Source organism: Macrotis lagotis, chromosome 1, assembly GCF_037893015.1.
Source record: "Macrotis lagotis isolate mMagLag1 chromosome 1, bilby.v1.9.chrom.fasta, whole genome shotgun sequence".
Lineage (NCBI taxonomy): Eukaryota > Metazoa > Chordata > Mammalia > Peramelemorphia > Peramelidae > Macrotis > Macrotis lagotis.
The window spans coordinates 424094956-424116514 of record NC_133658.1 but is presented as its reverse complement, the minus strand read 5'-3'; the positions used below and the strand labels follow the sequence as shown (position 1 = coordinate 424116514).

Sequence of the window (21559 nt, the reverse complement as noted above, 5' to 3'; positions counted from 1 at the left end):
ATAAAGTTCCAAGATAAAGAAAGAAATAACTCATCTGAATGAGCCAATGTCAGAGAGATTTATTAGGTCAAATGACTGACACAGGAAAAAAGGGCATAGACTAAAAGATTTACAGGTAAATTTTAGTCATTTTGTTCTAGCAAATATTCTCTCTCTCTCTGTCTCTCTGTCTCTGGCATAAAAATAAATTTATTGATATTTTAACAGACAGATACTACTCAATAAATACCTAAAGAGACGTCTTTAAAAGATTGTTTGGGGGGGGTGGCTAGGTGGTGCAGTGGCTAAAGCACCAGCCCTTGGAGTCAGGAGTACCTGGGTTCAAATCCGGTCTCAGACACTTAATAATTACCTAACTGTGTGGCCTTGGACAAGCCACTTAACCCCATTTGCCTTGCAAAAACCTAAAATAAAAGATTGTTGGTTATTTTTAAAATAAATTTTATTCTTTTTTTTGCTTTTACATTATCTAAACTCCTCCCAGTATCCTTCTTCCCTTTTCCACAGAATCAACTAATATTACAAAGAATATTTAAAGAAAAGATCAGTAAAACAAATCAATACATTCAAAAAATCAAAAATATATACCTCCCACATCAGTGAAGAAATAGGAAGAAGTGTCTTGTCATAACTCTTCTTTCAATCAAATTTATTTATTGTAATTCTGCAACATTCACTAATTCATTGTTTTATAGTGGTTCTTTCCATTTAAATGGTGGAGTTGGAGGTCTTTCAGACACCCTTCAGAGATTGTAAGAGGTTAAATAATTTACCTGAGGTATATAGACTTGTATAGAATCAAAAATAAAATTATTTAAAATATATTATATTTTTATGCATATACAATATATGCATAAATAAATATGATTTGAGGTCTGGTCCCCCTCTGTGAAGAGTAGGAGAAGGGCTGTTCTGATATCAGAGGTCTGCTTTCAGTGTGTCTCTGGAACCACCAGAAGTGTCTTCTATGGCAGGTTTTATAGCATTCTCTGACACCATTTGGAATGACATCTCCTTCCCCCTCAGCAAAACTGCCCCAAGGCTTGGGGGCTGTTAGAAAAAAATAGTAGTCTAATCTAATCTATCAAGGGAAGGATGCTTTATACCATTGATTTTAAATTAGATCTCAGCTTCCTACTACTGGCTGTATGCCACTTGGACAAGTCACTAACCTCAGTCTTCTCAATTGAAAATGGGAACTATAATAGCACTATTTCTCAGAGCATTATGAGGAAAAATTGAGATTATATTTTTAAGTACTTAACAGCAGAGGAGAGAACATTAAGTTTTTACAAGTAAAAGCTTAATAAATAATTGCTATTTGTTAGACTTATCAGTATCTTCAATATCTTCTACCCCTCTCATTGAAGGGAAGGCTGAAAGAAGAGCTCCTAACGAAGTGGGAGCAGAGAGAAGGGAAACATGTAAAACATAATTGGAAGTTACAAACGAAAGGATTTGGCATCTATTGCTAAGAATAGAGTGGGGACACCTAGGTTGGTGTCTTCAACAGAAGGAGAGAAACTCAAAAGAGGAGTGGCTTGGTTAGAAAGATAATGAACTTTGTTTTGGGCACAGGTCTGTGAAACCTGCGGGATATTTCAGTTTGAAATGTCTGTAGGCAGTGATATGAGATTGGAGCTCAGAAGACTAGAGTTGCTTCATTATTCTCTGTTGGTCTCCCCCATCCCTCTCTCTCTTTCTCTTCTCTTCTCCATACTACTCCCCGCCCCCCCCCCCCATAGATGAGGTGATAAGAGAACTTGTAATGTCACCAAGTCAAAGTGTGGAAAGAAAAGTAAGGGCTTGAAAAAAAAGACTTCCATTTGACTGTTTATTTTCAATGATTTCATTTTGTTTTGTACATTCCCCATATAATCACCAATCCATTAAGTTCATCAAGATTTTATTAGGGTTTCAAAAGAGACTTTTAAAAAGTGTTCAGACTAGTAGAAGAGCCAAGATAAGAGGGATTGAGGAGGTGAGGAATGGTAAACTGAATTAAATGCTGCAGAAAAGTAAGAGCATCACCTTGCCTTTTGAGAATGGACCATTAAATTAAGCAGTTACTCTTCTATCACTTGATATAAAGTAATATGATTAAGAACAGTAAACCATCTGATTAGCCTCATTGTAAAACGAGGATACTAATACTGGCACTACTTGAGGGGGACTGTAAGGGCGGGGCTTTGTGAACCTCAAAAGCCCAATGAAAATTCGAGCTTTTATTGAAGATGAATAAACAGGCTCGGAGAAGTTGCTGAGCCAATCCTAGGCCACAGGAACTCCCCGCCCCCATTTCACCAGCCTCCCAGGTAGGGGCAGCAAAGGGAGCCTTCCAGCAGGCAGCCGCTCCCCCTTCCCCTCCTCCCCTCCGCGACGCCCGAACCCCGGCCACCTCCAGAGAACTCGCGCCGCCCCATTCAGATGGCTTACTAGAACAACGGAAATGGACTTTGTTTACCCTCTCCAGGCAAAGGAGGAGTTCCAAAAAGGCCATCTCTGCCACTATTTGAGGCGAGCGGGGAGTCGGAGCTAGGCTCGAGGTGGGAGGGAGAAGCGGAGCGCCAGCCCGGCCCCTTTAAGAGGAGCTCTACCTTTCCTGCGCCGTCCCAGGCCTCTTTTTGTACCTGTATTTTCAAAGCGCTTCCGAGCCCTCTGATTGGCTGCGTGGGGGAGGGGCCGCGACATCCTTTCTCTAGGAGCAGTAACTTGAACCTGCCGCGAGCGGGCAGGGGAGGGGAGCTTCGGGGCGCGGGGAGGCGGAGGCGAACGCAACCTGCGAAGACTCAACCATCTGGGCGGCCTCCCCCCCGAGCCCGCCCCGCCCCCCACCCCCCCGGAGTCGCCCAATCGGGTGTGCGGGGGGCGGAGCCCGCGCCGCCCCGCCTCCGGCCAGGCGCCGGCGGCCGAGGGGTGGAGGGAGGAGCGGGGCTGGGGTCGGCGCGGCTCTCCGCCTCCTTCCCGCCCTCCCCCCTCCCCCAGTCCTCCGGCGGGCCGGCGGCCCAGGCCCGAGCCCCCCGCGCTCGCTCCTCCCCCGGGTGGGTGGGGCCGCCTCGGGCCCCGAAGCCGGGGAGGGGGAGGGGCTCGGTCTCCTCCGGCCGGACCGGAGAGCGGAGCGGGCTCCCGGCGCCGCAGCCCCCCCAGACGGAAGCCCCGCGGCCGCAGGGCCACGCCAGAGCCGGAGCCGGGGCCGGGCGGGGCGCGGGCGGCGCGGGGCGGCGGACGGCGGGCCGCCGAGGGTCTGCCCCGGCCGCGCAGCGGTGAGACGCGCCTGGCGCCCGAGCCCTCCTCGGAGGCTGCCCGGCCGCCCAGAGCCCCCGGCGCGCGCTGGAGCCCCCGGGCCGCTGGTCCGGCCGCGGGCAGCAGGTGCCGGCTCGCGCTCTCGGCCCGCCCCCGGCGGGGGCAGGGGCGCCGCGGCAGTGGGTCGGCTCCTCCCCCGGGGCCAGAGGTGTGGTGTGCAGGGAGCGCGGCGCAAGTTAGCGGAGATGCGCCGGTGACCCGGAGCCGGTGCCCCGGAGCCGGTGCCCCGGAGCCGGTGCCCGAGCCGCCGGTGCCCGAGCCGCCGCCGCCGCCGCCATGGCCAAGAACCCGTCGGAGGGGCCGGGCAAGGAGGAGCTGAGCAAGGTTCCGGACGAGGAGCTGCTCCGCTGGAGCAAGGAGGAGCTGGCGCGGCGGCTGCGGCGGGCCGAGGGCGAGAAGATGGGCCTCATGCTGGAGCACGGCAACCTGATGAAGGACGTCAACCGGCGGCTGCAGCTGCACCTCCTGGAGATCCGCGGCCTCAAGGAGGTCAACCAGAAGCTGCAGGACGACAACCAGGAGCTGCGGGAGCTCTGCTGCTTCCTGGACGACGACCGGCAGAAGGGCAAGAAGCTGTCGCGCGAGTGGCAGCGCTTCGGCCGCCACGCGGCGGGCGCGCTGTGGAAGGAGGTGGCCCTGTCCCAGCAGAAGCTGCGCGAGCTGGAGGCCCGCCAGGACGCCCTGGTGCGGGAGAACCTGGAGCTCAAGGAGATCGTGCTCATGCTGGACGAGGAGCGCAGCGGCGCCGGCTCCCGCAGCTCCATCGACAGCCAGGCCAGCCTCTCCAACCTGGCGGGGGGCGCGGGCGGAGCGGGGCCCCGCGACGTGGGCGACGGCAGCAGCACCTCCAGCGCCGGCAGCGGCGGCAGCCCCGACCACCACCACCCCCACCCGCCGCACCCGCACGGGCACCCGCCGCCGCCGCCGCCGCCCGGCCCCCCGCAGCCCCCGCCGCCCGCCGGCGCCGCGCCTGCCCCGCACAAGGCGGCCGACGCCAAGGCCGGGGCCACCCGCAGATCCCTGGACGACCTGTCGGCGCCCCCGCACCAGCGGAGCCTCTCCAACGGCCTCCACGGTAAGAAGCCGGCCCTCGGCGCGCCCTCCGCGGCGGCGGGGCTGGAAGCCCCCCTGGGGACTCCCGCTGGGCGAGAAGTTTTGGGACTAACTCGGGGTTTAGGTTTCCCCGGAACCGTTCGTCAAAATGAGCTTTCCGAACTTGGGCACTCAGGGCGCTTTTTTGGGGCAACTTGGGCGAAGCTGGCTGGGCTCTACTAGGCTTGAAAGACGGGTCTGCAAGCGTGACCCCTTTTCTTTGCGGGCGGGTGTTGAGCCGGACACGGAACGTTCCGGGCTCTGGAGCCTCTGCGGTTCTGGACGCGGAGTAACGATCTCTCTTTGGCTTCCCCGCTCCTGTCTGGTGCATAGAGAGCTCGAAGCTGCCACTGCAGTGGGCAGGACTCGGTGCTCCCGCTGGGCTCTGGGTGGCTTCACCTGCTACTTTCCGAGAAGCCTCTGGCTCCTCTGCTTTCGTCTCCGCCTCTCCCTCTCTCCTTAGTCAGGAGAAGCCAATTTCCTTCTTCATTTTGGCATCGCTCTCAAGGGAAGTTAAACAGATGCTCAAACTGTCTCCTGATACACTGTTTATATTTGCCAGGAATACCATGTGGGCGGCCATAGACTTGTAGCAATGAAGTGGGTGATTGGGTTTGTGATAATGGATGACTGCGTTGTGTGCGTGTGAATTTAATAAATGGGTAAATCTAGCATGTAAAGGGGGAAAAGCCTTGATTTGGAAGGGAGGTCTGGAGGTTTAACCATTAGGAGAAACTACCTTCCCTAAGGAACACTAGGTGGGTGGGTGTAATTGTGGTGAAGGAGGGGATTTAGCTAGGTGCCTGAGGCTTAATCAGTTCTGAGATTATTAGCTCCTGTGAAGGAAAGTACTTTTAGAGAAAATGCAAAGGCTCAGACCTTGGACTAAAGCTGAATTCCTCCTCTCTTTGTTGACATCCTTACATGAAAGTGAAGGCCACATTTCTCTGGAATAAAATTTAAACAATCCTTGCATGTTGCTCTTTAGGGAGGTACAGCCTTGACAACAGCAAAATTGGAGTGTTAAAATAAAATAATACATGTGCTTATTAACTAGAGGGGTTGTCCTGCATTATAGAATGAGTGTTCGTTTCCAGTTCTTTCTTATAGGCATAGTTTTGGTTCATGAGAATAAAGATGTTTCGAGTATTTCAACTCACAATTCACATGCATATGTGTATAGATGTATAAGGTATATACATGTGCATATACATACGTATGTTATATATACACACAACACACACATTTAAATGTCCCCAGTAAAGAATATTGGTGGTAGTATTAAGTATAAAGTGTTTTCACATCAGTTATCTCATGTGCTCCTGTGGGGCAAAGCAATCAAGTAAGAGTAGCTCCATTTCACAGATGAGCAAATGGACAGGAGTTGTGTGTCACAGCACATTCAAGAGATATCTTAGCATTTGGGAAGGGATGATGTGGTTCTCCTGATAAATGTTCAAAGGGATGTTATGGGGTAAGAAAGGTTAGACTTGTTTTGCTTGCCCCAGGGAGCACTTGGTGGAAGTGACAGACTGCTTGATATAAAGAAAAGAATTTCTGGCAATTAAGTGCCTCTGAAGAGTGCAGTGGACTATTTTAGGAGGTATAATGGATTTTGAGTCACAGAATTCTTGTCAAGGATATTGGAGAGAAATTTTTGTTAGTTATAAATTGTAATAAGTTTTGAAGTTTTTTGACTTGCCCAAGTTCTTTAAAAAAAAAAAACCCAAACAAAACGAAGGCAGTCTTCTTTCTGTTACTACTGCCTTGGATTAGGTGCCTAGGATAGGATTCAACTTTAATAAAGGAAACACTTTGGTTTTGTTTTCCCCAATCCCCTATGACTATTCAGAGCATAAAAAGGAAAAACACCAAACTGTCATCCTATGCTTATAACTTTTGGATCCATTTTTCCTTGAAAAAAAAACCCCTTGGGATTTAGGATCAGCAAATGCCTGTCAGAGCCTGTTCCATCTTCTTCAAATGATGCTTTTTAATCTTCCAGGCTGTATCTGGCTTGGCTTTGCTCTCCTCCCCTCCAGATTTGTGATGGTAGTTCCTTGTTCTTCCACATTTTTGGCTTCTCAGTTCCGGCTTCTGGTGGCTATTTTAAACTATTTGCCTGCAGGTGAAGATTAAGCTCAGCTTTTCTGGTGTTCTTTAAAACATTTTGGAATATTAATGAGGAAAAGAGACAGTTGTAGGCTTGCAGCTCCACTGATGAAAATGATTTCTCTTTAGTTTCTTAAGCTCAGAAATCTGGATTCAGAAATCTGAACTATTTCAGGTTATCTGGTAAACTGCCAGTGTATGGGGTGGGGTAGGGAGTGACCAGGTAGCAAATAGAGAAATCTTGATTTGTTGGGATTGGGAGGGCCCTTTAATACCTTTCAATTCTATCTCTTCATTTGTTTGAGGCAGAAGCAAGAGAAGTGGCTCAAAGTGACTTACTTACCTGACATCATATAGGTAGAATTAATGGCAGTTCTTAAATGAGAAAATAAGTTACTTATTCTTTTACTTGGCTTGGTGAAAGTTTGGATTTGAATGGACATTTTGTTACACTCTAGGGATCTTACAGTGTTGAACTCATTTGTGTTTCCATTTGTATGCTATTCACTCGACTGTACTGAGTTTCTGATTGTTAATCTCTTAATTATCCTCTCCCCCACCCCCGCTGGAAAAACAAAAACAAAAACCTTATAACACCTAACCGAATACCCAGCTTCACTTGTTCTTTGGAGGAACTAGAAACACTTGATTGTCCAGGAAAGATGTTACAAGTAGTTAGGAAGATGACCTTTTCTCCTTTTCTATCCTTCTGTTTCTGTATTTCCTCTGATTCCACAAATGAAACTGGCTGAGAATTTTATGAGTTTAACACAGATCCATTTTAGGGGTGGAATTCCTTCTTATACACATAAGTAGGTGCTTATTGTTTAAATTGAATCTGTTGACTTTTGTTGTTAGACTATTTTTTGGATGAGGTAATTTATACTAATAATGATCTCTCATCTCTGTGTAGTATAGCATGCTATGGTTGCAAAACAAATTTCACATCTGTTATATGCTTTCCCAATACATTTATTAAGCCCCTGTAGTGTATGGAGCAGTGTGCTAGGTGGGTGAAATTAAAGTAAGCTATGTAACAACAATTCAATAAAAAAAGGCACAGCAGGTAGCATTATCCCCATTTAAAAACTAATTTGGTTATGGTTCACAGGGGTGACTGAGACAGAATTGGTACTCACCCTTCCCCAGTTTCAGTGTTTTTTCCATTGCACCAAAAGCCAAGGAGTCACCTGTCATCTTAACATTCATCCAGAATACCCAGAAGATTCAGAAATTTGACAAAAGTGGCAGTGGAGCCTGTTAAAATACATTGTGAGTATATAGAAAGGAAGTTTCATTATAGCAGACTGCTACACCATTGTGATGAAGGCACTTACTTGCTTGCATGTGTGGGTGTTGGAGTGAATGATTTCAGATTTTCTTCTTACTGCTCTATAGTTCTGTGAAGCTAAGAATTCATTCTGATATGCATGGTGACTCAGGCTTGTTCTCTAGCTCTAGGATCTGAGAATTGAACTGCTTTAAATTTCCATTCTAGAGCATATGATTTCATCAAACTGTATAGCCCTTTTTCTTTTGGACTCTGTTTATTAGATAATCTCTAGAAAATTATGGTGACCTATCTGGTCCCTCTAAACATAATGGAATTTACCCTGAAGGGGGTTTTGTTTACTGTTTTGTGATGCTTTTAATGTGAATCTGAACTGATGCTTATCAGTCCCCAGCTAATGTTGTGCTTATAGCTGTATAAGAGTGGACTGATTCAGGTAGAAAAACCTTAAATTATTATAGTTTTAAAACTGTCATCAGTATCCAGAGAAAACGAATGGAGGAAAATCTAGAAAATCTTTTGGTTTTCCTATTAAGTCTGGTATTCTATCTTCTTAATTAACTGGATATTAGTGATGATAGCACAGCAAGCAATTCTTGTAGACAAGCTAAAAAAAATCCAGTAAATCAGATAAATGACTTGAAGAGATGGCATTTGCTTATTTTTATGATGAGGTTATATGGCATAATGGAAAAAAATTCCAACTCTAGGGTCAGAAGACCTGTGTTCAGATCCCCAGATCTGATTGCTTTACTACCTGTGTGACCTAGGCAAGTCACTTCCTCCCTTGGATCTCAGGTCTTCATCTGTAAAATGAGGTCTAAAAGATCTCTGGGGGTCTCTTCTTGCGCTACATCTCTGATCCAATTGTTTTTTTTTTAAAGTCAAGGTTTTGTCTCCATTACTAGATGGAATTACTTCCTTTTTGGACCTTTATTAAAACTTTGAGGGGCAGTTAGGTGGCACAGTAGATAAAGCACTGACCCAGGAATCAGGAGGACCTGAATTTAAATCCAGCCTCAGACACTTAAAAATTAACCTAGCTGTGTGACCTTGGGCAAGTCATTTAACTTCATTGCCTTGCAAAACAAAAAAAAAACTTTGAGGAGGGAAAAAAAGAACAGGAAAAAAAAACTGCATTTATCTTGATTTAACAGAGAGGAAAAGAATGAATGGTTTTTATTCCATGCTATTTTGTTTAAAAAGAAAATCACTCTGAATGAACCGTTTATTTTGTGCCTTTCAGCATGGAACCAAGGCCAAGACCTAAGCTACTACATGTTACATTTTCAAAACATAATCTACTTTAGTGAACAAAGGTCAGAAAAGATTGATGGCCGTGGTAAGATAAGACTTTTTTTTCCCCTCCTAAACATAATCAGTGATGCTGTGATCATATTACTCCATTGGCCTTGAATAGATCCTCAATGTCTACTGAATAAATTCTTTGGTCTGGCCTTCAATACCTTCTATCAACAACACCTCCAGCCTTATCTCCCACTATTTCCCTTGATTTTATATATATATATTCTGCCTTTCTATCTTTATTTGATCAATTCCTTTACTGCAAAGTCTTCTGGTTTACATCTTTGCCAAGTTTTTTTTCCTATTTTTCAATAATAATTACTCCCCTACTCTACAGTAATAAGAAAACACACACCTTCACCCACATACACACACACACACACACACACACACACACAAAAACACACACAACATATACACACATTTGAACATGTTCCTCTCCTAGTCTAGATATTCTAGTGTTTCCCTCTTGGTTCTAAAGTCAAACACAACTTCTTCTTGCTATCTTGCCAAGAGAAAGCTCGATTCCATTCAAAATTTTCAGTGGAATAAGACAGAGAGTGCATGATATATTTTGCAATGATTTTCCTCAAAAATTCTGAAAATAAAAACAAATTTGAGTACTTAAGTGTTTAATCTAATTTGTCTGGGAAATGAATTATGTGGAACAGATCATTTCTCCAATGATGTTAAATAAATGAGGCATCAAAAATATGCATATGGTTGAATTTTTATTGTTGTTGTTCAGACCATTCCATTGGTATAGGGAATGCCTAGTGACAAAATTCCATTTTGGTGATATGACTACACCATCACTGGTGATAGCTAGTAGTTATGTACCTCCTATTCTGGACTAAACACTGATAAATATTATCTCTTTTGATCTTCACAACAACCAGGGGAGATGGGTACTATTGTTATTCCCATTTATAGTTGAGGAAACTGAAGTTAAGTGACTTGTCCAGGGTCACACAACTAGTACATATCTGAGGACAGATTTACTCATATCTTTCTGACCCCAAGCCCAGCATTCCTATCTACTCGTCCTAGCTGCAGTGCCCCAAACTGACAATCAGTTTTACAATTTAGGTCTTAAGAGAGTTGCCTGGTAGCACTGGGAGATTAAAATGACATGCCTACAGTTTCACAACTAAGTGTACTTACCCCCCTCCTAGCACTTTGATTTCCTCATCTTGAAGAGGAGAGTGGTGGACTATAGAATTTCTAACCATTCCTACCACACGTTAACATTCTGATTCCCCCATGGAGTTCAGTCTATTTGGAACAGTAGGTTTAGGTTTACATTAAACTGGGTTTCTCTAGCAATTCAAATCTGAGGTGGAGGAGGAGTGGATGTAGTTCCATAACTTTGTTACCCAACAACTCTGATCAGTATAATGACCCTATGGTATAGCCATGATACAATTCTGACAAATGATCAACTTGACTGAGGAAATATCAACCATTTGGCTAGTTTTTATAAAGCAGGAGATGTATCTACAGGACTTACAGTACGACACAAAGCAGTAATTACCAAAATTATATGATCCTGGTTAAAAATAGAACAGCAGATTTAGGTACGAGGTTCCAAAGCAAATTAACATAGTAGTAAACCTAAAATCCTCGAGTACTAGGACAAAGATTCATTATTTGACAAAAAAAAACCCCTGGAAACATTGGAAAGCAGTTCTGTTGAAATTAGCTTTAGACCACCATCTCCCAATAGGCACTGCAATAATCTCCAAATGGATATATCATCTACAAAAAAAAGGACTGGGATGTACCACTACTTCTGTTGCTTTGTGGCACATAGGGTCTTGAGTTGTCCTTAACTGGATCTGAGTAGGGAAGGTGTTAGTACCATTTCTTGTACAGTAATACAGCTCCTCACAACTTTTTTATTTATTTTATTTTTTTTAAATTTTATTTAAGACAGTGGGGTTAAGTGACTTCCCCAAGGTCACACAGCTAGGCAGTTTTTAAGTGTTTGAGGTCAAATTTAAACTCAGGTCCTCCTGATTCAAGGGACAGCTCTCTAATCACTGTGCCACCTAGTTGCCCCTCTCAAACTTTTTATGAACTGAGATTTAACTGGTGAATCTATAACTTTTTATTGAGGTCCTGTTATGTGGTGGGCACTCTGGAGGGTTAAAAGGAAGACCTCACAATCTAGGGTTTAAAACCTCAAATAAATAATAAAGAGCATCATTGGCATAGAAATGATTAGGGTGATACATTTTTAGAAGTTTATTTTCAAGTTTCAAATATTTATGCATTTGTCCTTCTTTCTTTTCTTCCCCACTGAGCAAAAACAAACAAATATAAAACAATCCAGAAAAGCAACACCATCACTACATATTAGGCTGTTTTTAAATAAAAATGGAGCAAAAGGATCTTTATAGGCATTTGTTTTAAAATAATCGCTAATCTCACATAGTTTCTCTTTGTACCTTAAAGTCCTTTCTAATACTTCAGTGACTGAACTTGTTATATGAGGCAATAGTATTCCACTGGTGCCCATTTTTACTTTAATCCTTGGGAAAGTGTTTATTAAAAATCTGCTATATTTTGAATATTGTTCTAGGTTCTGTGGAAATTATGAAAGTGTAAGACATGGTTCTGTCCCTGGAGAGGCAAAACTAATAACACACAAGAAGCTATTAGAAAACAATTAAAGTGCCACACTATGCAATTAAATGCAATACAACCAAATTTGTCTATTTACTCCAGCATCTGGATTATTTAGGTATTGGAAATGTGATGCTTAGGGATTCCTCTATTTTTAAGAAACTGAGCTCATGGTAAATTATTTTAATTCACTGTGTTACCTTAGACAGGTTATTTTATCTAGTTTGTCCTTTTGTAAAAATTAGAGTGGTGAACTGGAAGTGGGTGATCTCTTCCAATTCTGACATTTCTATAGAACATAGCTTAATGTTCTATGACTGACTGAATCAAACCTTTTTGGATCATTGAGGTTGACTGTATACAATTTTTAAGAGAAGGATTTTGTTGGAGGAAGGTTAGTCCTATTTTCCAGGAATCACAGAGTAGCTAAGAGTTCTTTGAATCTGATATCCTTCTCACTGCTGTTCTTCTGAGAATAAAAATTAAGACCCAAACATGCAAATGCAAATGAAGTTTTCTTCTTTGTGGTTCTTGCTGCCTCTCATAAGTTTCCTATAGTCCCTTCTTGTGGTTGAAAACACTACAGCCTTACAAGATTGGTAAGGGAATTGTTGACTTTTTGGGATTTACTATGACATTGCCCTTTACCATCCTCATTCTCCTGTCTCTGGATTCCTGATCTTTGGAAACAGTAATCATTTTCCAGCCATATTGTCATATTATTTACTCTCTTCTTATCACAGTTACAACACTGACATAGTGTTGTAAAGTCTGTAACTAGGAGTCTGATACCCTCTACCTCTGGAGAGACCTTTGTTATTGAAAGCCATTGTTTTCATTTGGTTAAATGCTAGTATTTTATAGTAATTCTTTTGGGTATATGGTAGTAATTTTATACCTGTTGGTGGAACTACTCTCTTAGCCCTGTCAAAAGCAATGGAAGTAAAGCTGGTAACAGTATTAATGATTTGACTCTTTTGAAGAACTATTTTAAATGCAACTGATGCTGTTAAAAGAGGTAGCTCAGTGTAGGGGGATGTTGACTAGTCTTAGGGACTGAACCAAATCTTGGTACTTACTCTTCTGGCCATGTGACACTAGGGAAGTCACTTCCCTGGAGCCCAAGATGCCTCATCTATAAAATTAAGAAAAGTAATATTTAAAATACTAGTTGTGAGGAAAATGTTTTATAAATCATCAAGTGCTATGGAGCTACTATTCTGAGCCAATATATAAGGATTGGTGAGCTGAAGTGTCTTGGCAAACTCTTAGGTCTAAGTCATTCCCTGATATTGGTCTCTTTCATATAGTGGGTTCTTGAAAAGCTGAGACTAGGGTCCATATCTCCTGGCTCCTAATCTTTCCAGTAAATTGTGCTGCTTCCTTTTATAACAAAAGTATGAAAATGATAAGTGACGGTCACATGAGGTATTGTGCTATAAATGAGTAATGAAAGAAATCTGCCTTTTTCTCATTGGTCCATTACTGACCTGTGACAGTGTGAGCATCTTGGGAGTAATATCTTGATGCAATTAAATTGACTTTTTAATGTCTGTGAGTTAATGTACTTTTACCATTCCACTGAGCTTCCTTATCTGTACAATCTCCCCCATTCTCATCTCCACCTCCCATTCTCATTCCTATCCTCCTTATTGTAATCTGTGGGAGCATTTATCACAAAGAAAAATATGGAGAAGAGAAACCTGGGTGCAAAATACCCAGCTATAGGTAGGCAGGGCTGACAAACATATTCATGTTAACACAACCACTGAGAGGAAGTTGACCCATTTCTAAAAATAGACAGTCTACTGTCAAGGGAAAAAGGTCTAATTGTCTACTCGAATCTGTCTTTCTGTTGACTCTAAGGTTGTAATATAAGGAGGTTAACTCTTGTCTTCTGAATTAACAGCTTCACAAGGAACACAGGCTCACCCTTCCCAGTCACAAGAGCATTATTGTCTGTGGCAGCTGGTAAAGCTGCTCTCTTCCTATCACAGATCTCGAACGCTAGCATTTTCTCTTTCCTAATGAGCTCTTCTTTGGGAAATGCATCCTTTGTGAAGGTAGTTCCGGTCACTGTAATCCTCAACCTGGCCTTTCAGAATGAGGTTAGTTTTTGGTAAAGGTTAGACAGCTAAGATTTCTGTTACTGTTTCCTACCTACTCTCTTCCAGATTGAGTTAGTTCCCAGTTCTTTTATTAAATCCAAATATCTATTTAATAGTCAGGGATTGCCTTTTTGACACTGGGGATACATAGATAGAGAATCAGCACCATCCTTGTCTTCTAAGAGCTTACTCTTCAATGGAGGGCAAGAAAAAAACAATAAGATAAAAAATAAAATGGAGGCAAACTCTACATCCAGATAAAGGATCCAGGGATCTGGTTATATTTATATTGATCTAGAACTAGAAAGGACATTATGTGTCCTCTTTATTTTACAAATGAGGAAATTTGAGGCCCTGAGAAGTAAAGTGATTTGCCCAAAGTTGTATTGGTTATAGTAAGTGGCAGAATTAGTATTTGACCCTAGGTTTTTATGGTTCCAAATTCAGACTTCTGAATTATTGCAAGATAGCTTCCTAAGTAGGTTGTGGTATTCATCATTGCTCCCATTTTTTTAAATAACATTTTCAGGTTTACAAAGCAAACACATTAATACATTGTTGGTGGAGCTGTGAATTAGTCCAGTTGTCCTAGAAAGCAGTTTGGAAGTAAAAAGTCACTTTTGGTACTCCCAAATCCAATAAACTGTACATGCTCTTTGACTGTGATACTATTACTGAACTCATCCCACTAAAATATCATAAAAAAGATGAAAAGGATCCATATTAGAGATATGTCAAAGAAATGGATACTATCAGTATGTCCTCTGGTTGAGAAATGACTGAACAAATGATGGGATATGTATGTCATTTCTATCACTTTCATGATAATACCCCAGTGAGATTAGTAGTGTTGGTATTGTCTTCATTTTTGTAGTTGAGAAATTTTAGGTTCAGAGGGGTGAAATAATTTCCCTAAGGTCACATAGTAAAGTAATATTAGAGCTAGAAATATGAACCCAAGCTTGTCTCTTAGCTCCAAATCCAGAGCTCTTTCAATCATAACAAACTCAAATTGTGGGAAACCTGTTAAACTCCCAGATTTCAATTGGGAAGACTTTGAGATGAGTCCATTTCTCTCTGCCTTATGTGTCATTAAAAACATTCAATATTGTCCTATTCATCTTCAAAGTTTAATTCTGCGACCGAGAAGCAGATATTATTATCTCTTTTTTAAAAAATTTATTTATTTATTTTGAATTTTACAATTTTCCCCCTAATCTCACTAACCTCCCCCAACCCCCTACAGAAGGCATTCTGTTAGTTTTTACATTGTTTCCATGGTATACATTGATCCAAGTTGAATGTGATGACAGGGAAATCATATCCTTAAGGAAAAAAAAGTATAAGAGATAGCAAAATTATGGAATAACATTTTTTTTTAAATTAAAGGTAATAGTCTTTGGTCTGTATTCAAACTCAGCAATTCTTGCTCTGGATACAGATGGTATTCTCCATTGCAGACAACCCCAAATTGTCCCTGATTGTTGCACTGATGGAATGAGTGAGTCCATCAAGGTTGATCATCATCCCCATGTTGCTGTTAGGGTGTACAGTGTGGGTATACAGTGTTATTCTGGTTCTGCTCATCTCACTCAGCATCAGTTCATGCAGATCCTTCCAGGCTTCCTAGAATTCCCATCCCTCCTGGTTTCTAATAGAACAATAGTGTTCCATGACATACATAAACCCCATTTTGCTAAGCCATTCCTCAATTGAAGGACATTTACTTGATTTCCAATTTTTTGCCACCACAAACAGAGCTGCTATGAATATTTTTGTACAAGTAATGTTTTTACCCTTTTTCATAATCTCTTCAGGGAATAGTAGTATCCAGTAGTGATATTGCTGGATCAAAGAGTATGCACATTTTTGTTGTCCTTTGGTCCCAATTTCAAATTGCTCTCCAGAAAGGTTGGATGAGTTCACAGCTCCACCAACAATGTATTAGTGTCTCAGATTTCCCACATCCCTTCCTATATTGATCATTGTCCTTTCTGGTCAGTTACTAGGTTTTTAATGGTAAACACAGAACTAGGGTCTCCCCATGCTATTTGCTTTGTGTTTGTATGGGAATGATTTTCTCATTGCCCTCTGCCTAGTTTTTAAAAAGTGCAGCTTTTTTTCCTGGGATAAAGGGATTTCCATTCTATTTTGTAACTTAGGGGGGGTATCTAGAGATACATCAGAAATTTAGTGGATCAGAAATGCATGGAACTTTATTTTTTTGTATATCTATTCTCTATTTTTACATCACTTTGGAATATATCCTTCTTCCCCCTTCTTCCTAGTGAGCCATCCCTTATAAGAAATAATAAAAGCAGAAAAAGCAGTTCAGCAAAACCAACATCAGTCAAATCTGATAGTATATGCCATATTTCATAACCATAGTCCCCCCAACTCTGCAAAGAATGAAAGGAGGTACATTGAAATTATTTTTTAAATTCTGGACTTAAACACTAATAATATGAGCATTTTCATATAGAGAAGAAAACAGGAAAAGAAAATCACATAGGAAGACATAAATTTGTACCAAAAATACAATTCATTCAATTTTCTTTTTAAAGTTGCCCTGATTGTGTTTCCTTCTGACTCTCTCCCTTCTCTTCTGTGCATTTTCTTTTTCTTTTTTTCTTTTTTGGCAAGACAATGGGGATAAGGGGTTTGCCCAAGGTCACACAGCTAGGCAAAAATTAAGTGTCTGAGGCTGGATTTGAACTCAGGTACTCCTGACTTCAGGGCTGATACTCTATGTACTGCCTCACTAGCCACCCTTGTGCATTTTCTCAAATGCATCAAATGACCCATTTTTCTTTTCTCCTACTCCCCTCATTTTGGTAACTTTATCATTAGTCCTTCTCATCCTTCATCCTTACCCAACTGAAAAAAAATCCCAATAAAACTCGTATGTCAAATATGCATACAAATCCCCATCTTGGTCATGTATTAAAATTTATGTCTCATTCATCACTTCACTGTCAAAAGGTGAGTAGCATCTTTCATTACTGGTCCTCTAGAATCATCTATGGTCATTGTACAGAACAAATTTCTTAATTCCTTGAAAAATAATTTTTCTTTAAAATATTATTGTTGTTATATAAAAATTATTTTCCAAGATCTGCTTACTGTACCCTGTATCGATTCATATAAGTCTAACTGGGTTTCTCTGAATCTGTTCCTTTTATCATTTTCTACAGCAAATTAATAGTTTATTAGTCATATGACATAAGTTTTTTTAACCATTTAACCAAGTGATATCTACCCCTTAGTTTCCAGTTCTTTGATATTTTTGCATACATGTTTTCCTTTTTCTCTTTCTTTGATTTCTTTGGGGAGCATAAGGATATACACAGTCAAGTAACATTTTGGGCACAGTTCCAAACTGCTTTCTAGAATGACTAGACCAATTCAGTTTCACCAACAGTGTTTCACCTGCTGCACTTGCAACAGTTTTCTTTCCTTTTTTCTTTGTCATTTTTCTAATCTGGGTAGGAATTAGAACCTCATATTTTAATATTCACTTCCCTAATTATTAGTTATTTGGAGCATTTCTTCATATGATTGTTGATAGCTTGAATTTCTTCTCCTTAGAAATATCTTCATATTCTTTAGTTATTTATATCTCGGGGAATGGCCATTTTTCTTATATAATTGAGTTAATTCATTTTATAATCTAGATGTCCCATCTTTATCAGAAAAATACATTAAACTGAGATTTTTTTTTTCTAGTCAGGGAGGTGCATTTTTTTCAACTTTTCTTTTGAGCCAAACTTGATCATTGTAATTATACCCTATTCAGTTGTTTTTTAAGAGCCACAAAATTTTAAAGCCTTAAAGAAAGAGATCTTAGATTCAGAAGATTATATATATTTTTTAAAATAAGGAAAATAAAACCCAGAGGTTATATCCTAGGTTGTATAATAGTTATGCATAGCTAGGACTAGAACCCTTGTCTCTTGCCTTTGAGTCCTCTTTCCATTATAGTCTTTCTTTCATGTTATATAATCCATCTTTGCAATTTTTCTCATTATTTGCTCTTTCATTCTATTAGGCCTCTTTCTTTCTGCTGTGTTTCATGTGTGACTTTGGGTCCTCATGTAATGTTAGGAAATGAAAACTCTTTTTAATGCTCTTTTGGGATTTTATGTCCCCTTGGGGATATTTTTGGGTGAAGTGTTGTGGACATGATGCTTAGATAGAATGACATCTCTATTGATACTGTACCCTTTATGTCAAGATAGAAAGGACTTTTATTTACATATAATTTGAAGGTATTTTTGACACACTGTTCTTTTAGCTTTGTCTCATTTTTCAACCTCTCATTTTGCCCTCCTGCTCCCTTGCAGCATGTGAAGCAGGGAGTGGGTTGGACTCCCAGAGTCTGGTGTCACTTTGATCTTTTCCTTGGATTTGCAGAACTCTTAATCCTGTTCTACTGAGTTAAAAACTTGTGCATTACAGAATGTGAGGCTACATGATCTGCCCCTGTAGAGTATGAAGATAGTATATTATGGGAAAATATTGAAGAAAAAGCCTCTTGTTTTCTGGGCTGTGGTGTCAATCTGGCCTATTTAACTAGAAGAGGGATGGTACTATTCTCTCCTTCCTGTCTTCCCCATTTTCCTTTTATCTGATATTATTTTGTCTGAATCAGGTAGACGTAGGCTAGAATCATAGGGAATAGCCTTTTGGGGGTAGTATTGGTTAGAGATTTCTTTTGAACTATGTCTTTTGTCTGCAATTTGAAGCCCCAATGGTGTGGGAATAGCCTCAATCTTCTGATTCCAAGAGCTAACTCTGCCCTGAATTTGACTTTGTTTTCTTAGGCAGGTATTTTTACCTTTCTGAACTTCAATTTCCCCTTTAAAAAAAATACACTATTTACCTACAGTGATTGTGAAGGATCATGTGAGGTAATTGGGTGGTAGAGTGTTTTGTAATCACAAAGTTCTGTAAAAATGTGAGATAGTTCAGAAAAAGACCTTAGATTTGTTTCCATTTAACTTCAAAGTAAATGAACTATAGTTCTCACTAGCCTATTTAGGGCAAACTCTTTTGCATGAATGGAGTTCAAACCTGAAATTACTCTTTATTATATTGACAGATCCCCCCTTTCTTGAGATAACAAGTGTGTCAGAGATATTGCATATATCATAAGACCATGGGATGATTAGGAAGGAAGGAAGGTTATTTAACATTTATTTTTTTACAAGACTCTGTGCTAAACACTTTACAAATATTATCTCATTTGATTCTCACATAATCCTGGGAGAAGGTGCTATAATTATACCCATTTTACAGTTGAGGAAATTGAGGTAGATAGAACCTCAGGGACATACGTATCTAAGGCTGGGTTTGAACTTGGTTTTCCCTGACTCCAGGTTCAGGGCTCTATCTATACATTGCACCACTTTTATTAGCGGCTGTCAGAGCTAAAAGAAATCTTAGAATCAAAATAAGACTTGAGCCTATTGAATTGGAACATCATTGATGGAATCATGGTACACAGAACATTCAAAGTAGGAGGGATCATATAGAAAACTCCTCCAAACCCTTTAATTTATAGATGAGAAAAGTGAACATGAGAAATAGCTTGCCTGAGGGTACACAGTAAATTAGTGTCACACTCAGGACAAGAATTTGACTCCTCTCCTAACCATAACTACAGGTTGCTATTGAGTTTGTTAGCAGAGTGCTTGGGGGGAGAACAGAAGCAAAAATCTGACACTTTATTCCTCTTCTTCTAAAACTTTGGTCAGCAATTTCAACTAGAACTGTCAGTGAATTGATTTTGATACCAATTTTTCCTCCAGGTATCTAGTAACGAATAACCACATGATTGTTTTCTTAGCTTTTGTTGCTTTAGTGATAAAGGGATCCCACCCCATGTTAAGAGCCTTGTTTTCCTGGGAATGGGTGTTTAGTGATCTTGTCCCTAATCCTAGCTCACCTATCAAAGTTCATATTAGGTTTGAATAACAAATCTAAATGAGAATTGATGTTGGAAGATTTTTAAAGCAAAGATTCTTAACCTGGAATACATGAATAAAGTAGAGGAAGGGATCCCTGAACTTGAATGGAAGAAAAATTACATATTCATTTCAATATAATTGACTTCTTTAGTAACCCTTATTCATGTATAAAACATTAGTCTAAAAAGAAGGGTCTACCAAAAGAGGTCCATGATACAAAAAAGATTAGAATTTCTATTTTGGAACATCATGGAACTTTAAGAATAACTTCTTCAACTCCTCATTTTTTTTTAAGGCTTTTGTAAGGAAATGGGGTTAAGTGGATTGCCCAAGGCCACACAGCTAGGTAAATTATTAAGTGTCTGAATCTGGATTTGAATTCAGGTACTCCTCACTCCAAGGTCAGTGCTCTATCTACTATACCACCTAGCCACCCCAACTTGTCATATTTTCTAATTTTATAGAGTTAACTCAGACCTAAAGGGAGAAGTAAACTGCCTCATAATCACACAACTGACTATAGCACAGGATTAAATCTTTTCCCTAGAATTATGAAGTAATGGAGTTAAGTGACTTGCACAAGGTCATAAAGCTAGTAAGTATGAAGTGACTGAAACCAGATTTGAACTGTGGTCCTCCTGACTCCAGGGCTAATGTTCTATTCTATGCACTACCTAGTTGCAATTTCCCTAGTACTATGCACTTTCTAGATGATATCCATTATATATAATTGGATGCTCTTTTTCCTGGACAATGAATGAAACAAAAGTTGTTTTTATTCTTCTGCTATTCTGATTTAGTGAAGGATGAGGCATTTCAGATACTGATTTCCAATTCGTAGGGTCCTTTCTTTTGATCTCTGCAAAATGAGCTAAATCCTTATAAAACACTGATTTTTAGATTTAGGAGGGATTGCAGAGAGAATTTAGTACAGCCTAATCGTCTACTGGCAAGAAAATTGAAGCCTAGAAATGTTAAATGATTTGTCCAAGAACACACAGATATTTATTGGCAAATTGAGAATTTGAACTGAGGCCCCATGTGAAGCCCAGTGCGTTGTAGCACCATGTGCATGTTTATTATCAGTCATCAAATCAAATCCTGAAAAAAAAGTTTCCATTTATTGAAAAATAATTGAATAGCTATATTTTGGTTCCTGATATATAAGAATATGCCTTGGAAGTAAACCTCCTAGAACATACCTGGAAGGAGAATCATAGTTGGAGAGAGAACTGAGAATCATAGTTGGAGGAAGGACCCATCTTGGTAATATCACATATACATCAAGATATTCTTAATCTATGTCTCTTCAAGACTTGGGTAACTCTCAATCTTTCAGGTATTAGTAAATCTAATGGTAGAAACCAAAAGGAAGGCAAGAAATGTTTTTGTCCTCGATCTATCTCTTTTCCTACATTTCTTTAACCCCATGTCCTATTACATTCTCACATTAAAACAAAACAAACAATAACAACAACAACAAAAAATCATCTACTTGCTAGCCTATATGTTGACTTTTTTCCCTCTCCCCTCTTCTCTGACTTAGTTTTAAATGACATCAATGTGAAATCAAATTCTAAATTAAAATTTCTAAAGAAAAAGAAAAGTTGAAAAAATCAGTATTTGAACTACAGAAAGGCAAGAATAGAGATCTAGAAAGAAGCAAATATTCATCCAGATAGCATCTCAGTGATACTGCTACTTAAATGTATGCATATGTGTGTGTATATGTGTGCTTCCTTTCATGTGGA

General features: G+C 40.5%; 1 protein-coding gene across 4 annotated transcripts in view; it reads left to right on the top strand.

The window, feature by feature from the left end:
* The first annotated feature begins 3489 nt into the window (after positions 1–3489).
* Positions 3490–21559, top strand: part of CCDC85C (coiled-coil domain containing 85C) — a 201546-nt gene continuing 183476 nt past the window's right edge. The window contains exon 1 of one of the 4 annotated variants that reach the window (XM_074213061.1): positions 3490–4378. In XM_074213061.1, the coding sequence (XP_074069162.1) occupies positions 3580–4378 (799 nt within the window). In that variant the 5' untranslated portion in view covers positions 3490–3579. The remainder of the gene's footprint in view (positions 4379–21559) is intronic. The other 3 variants (XM_074213058.1, XM_074213060.1, XM_074213059.1) reach the window with 3 other exon arrangements.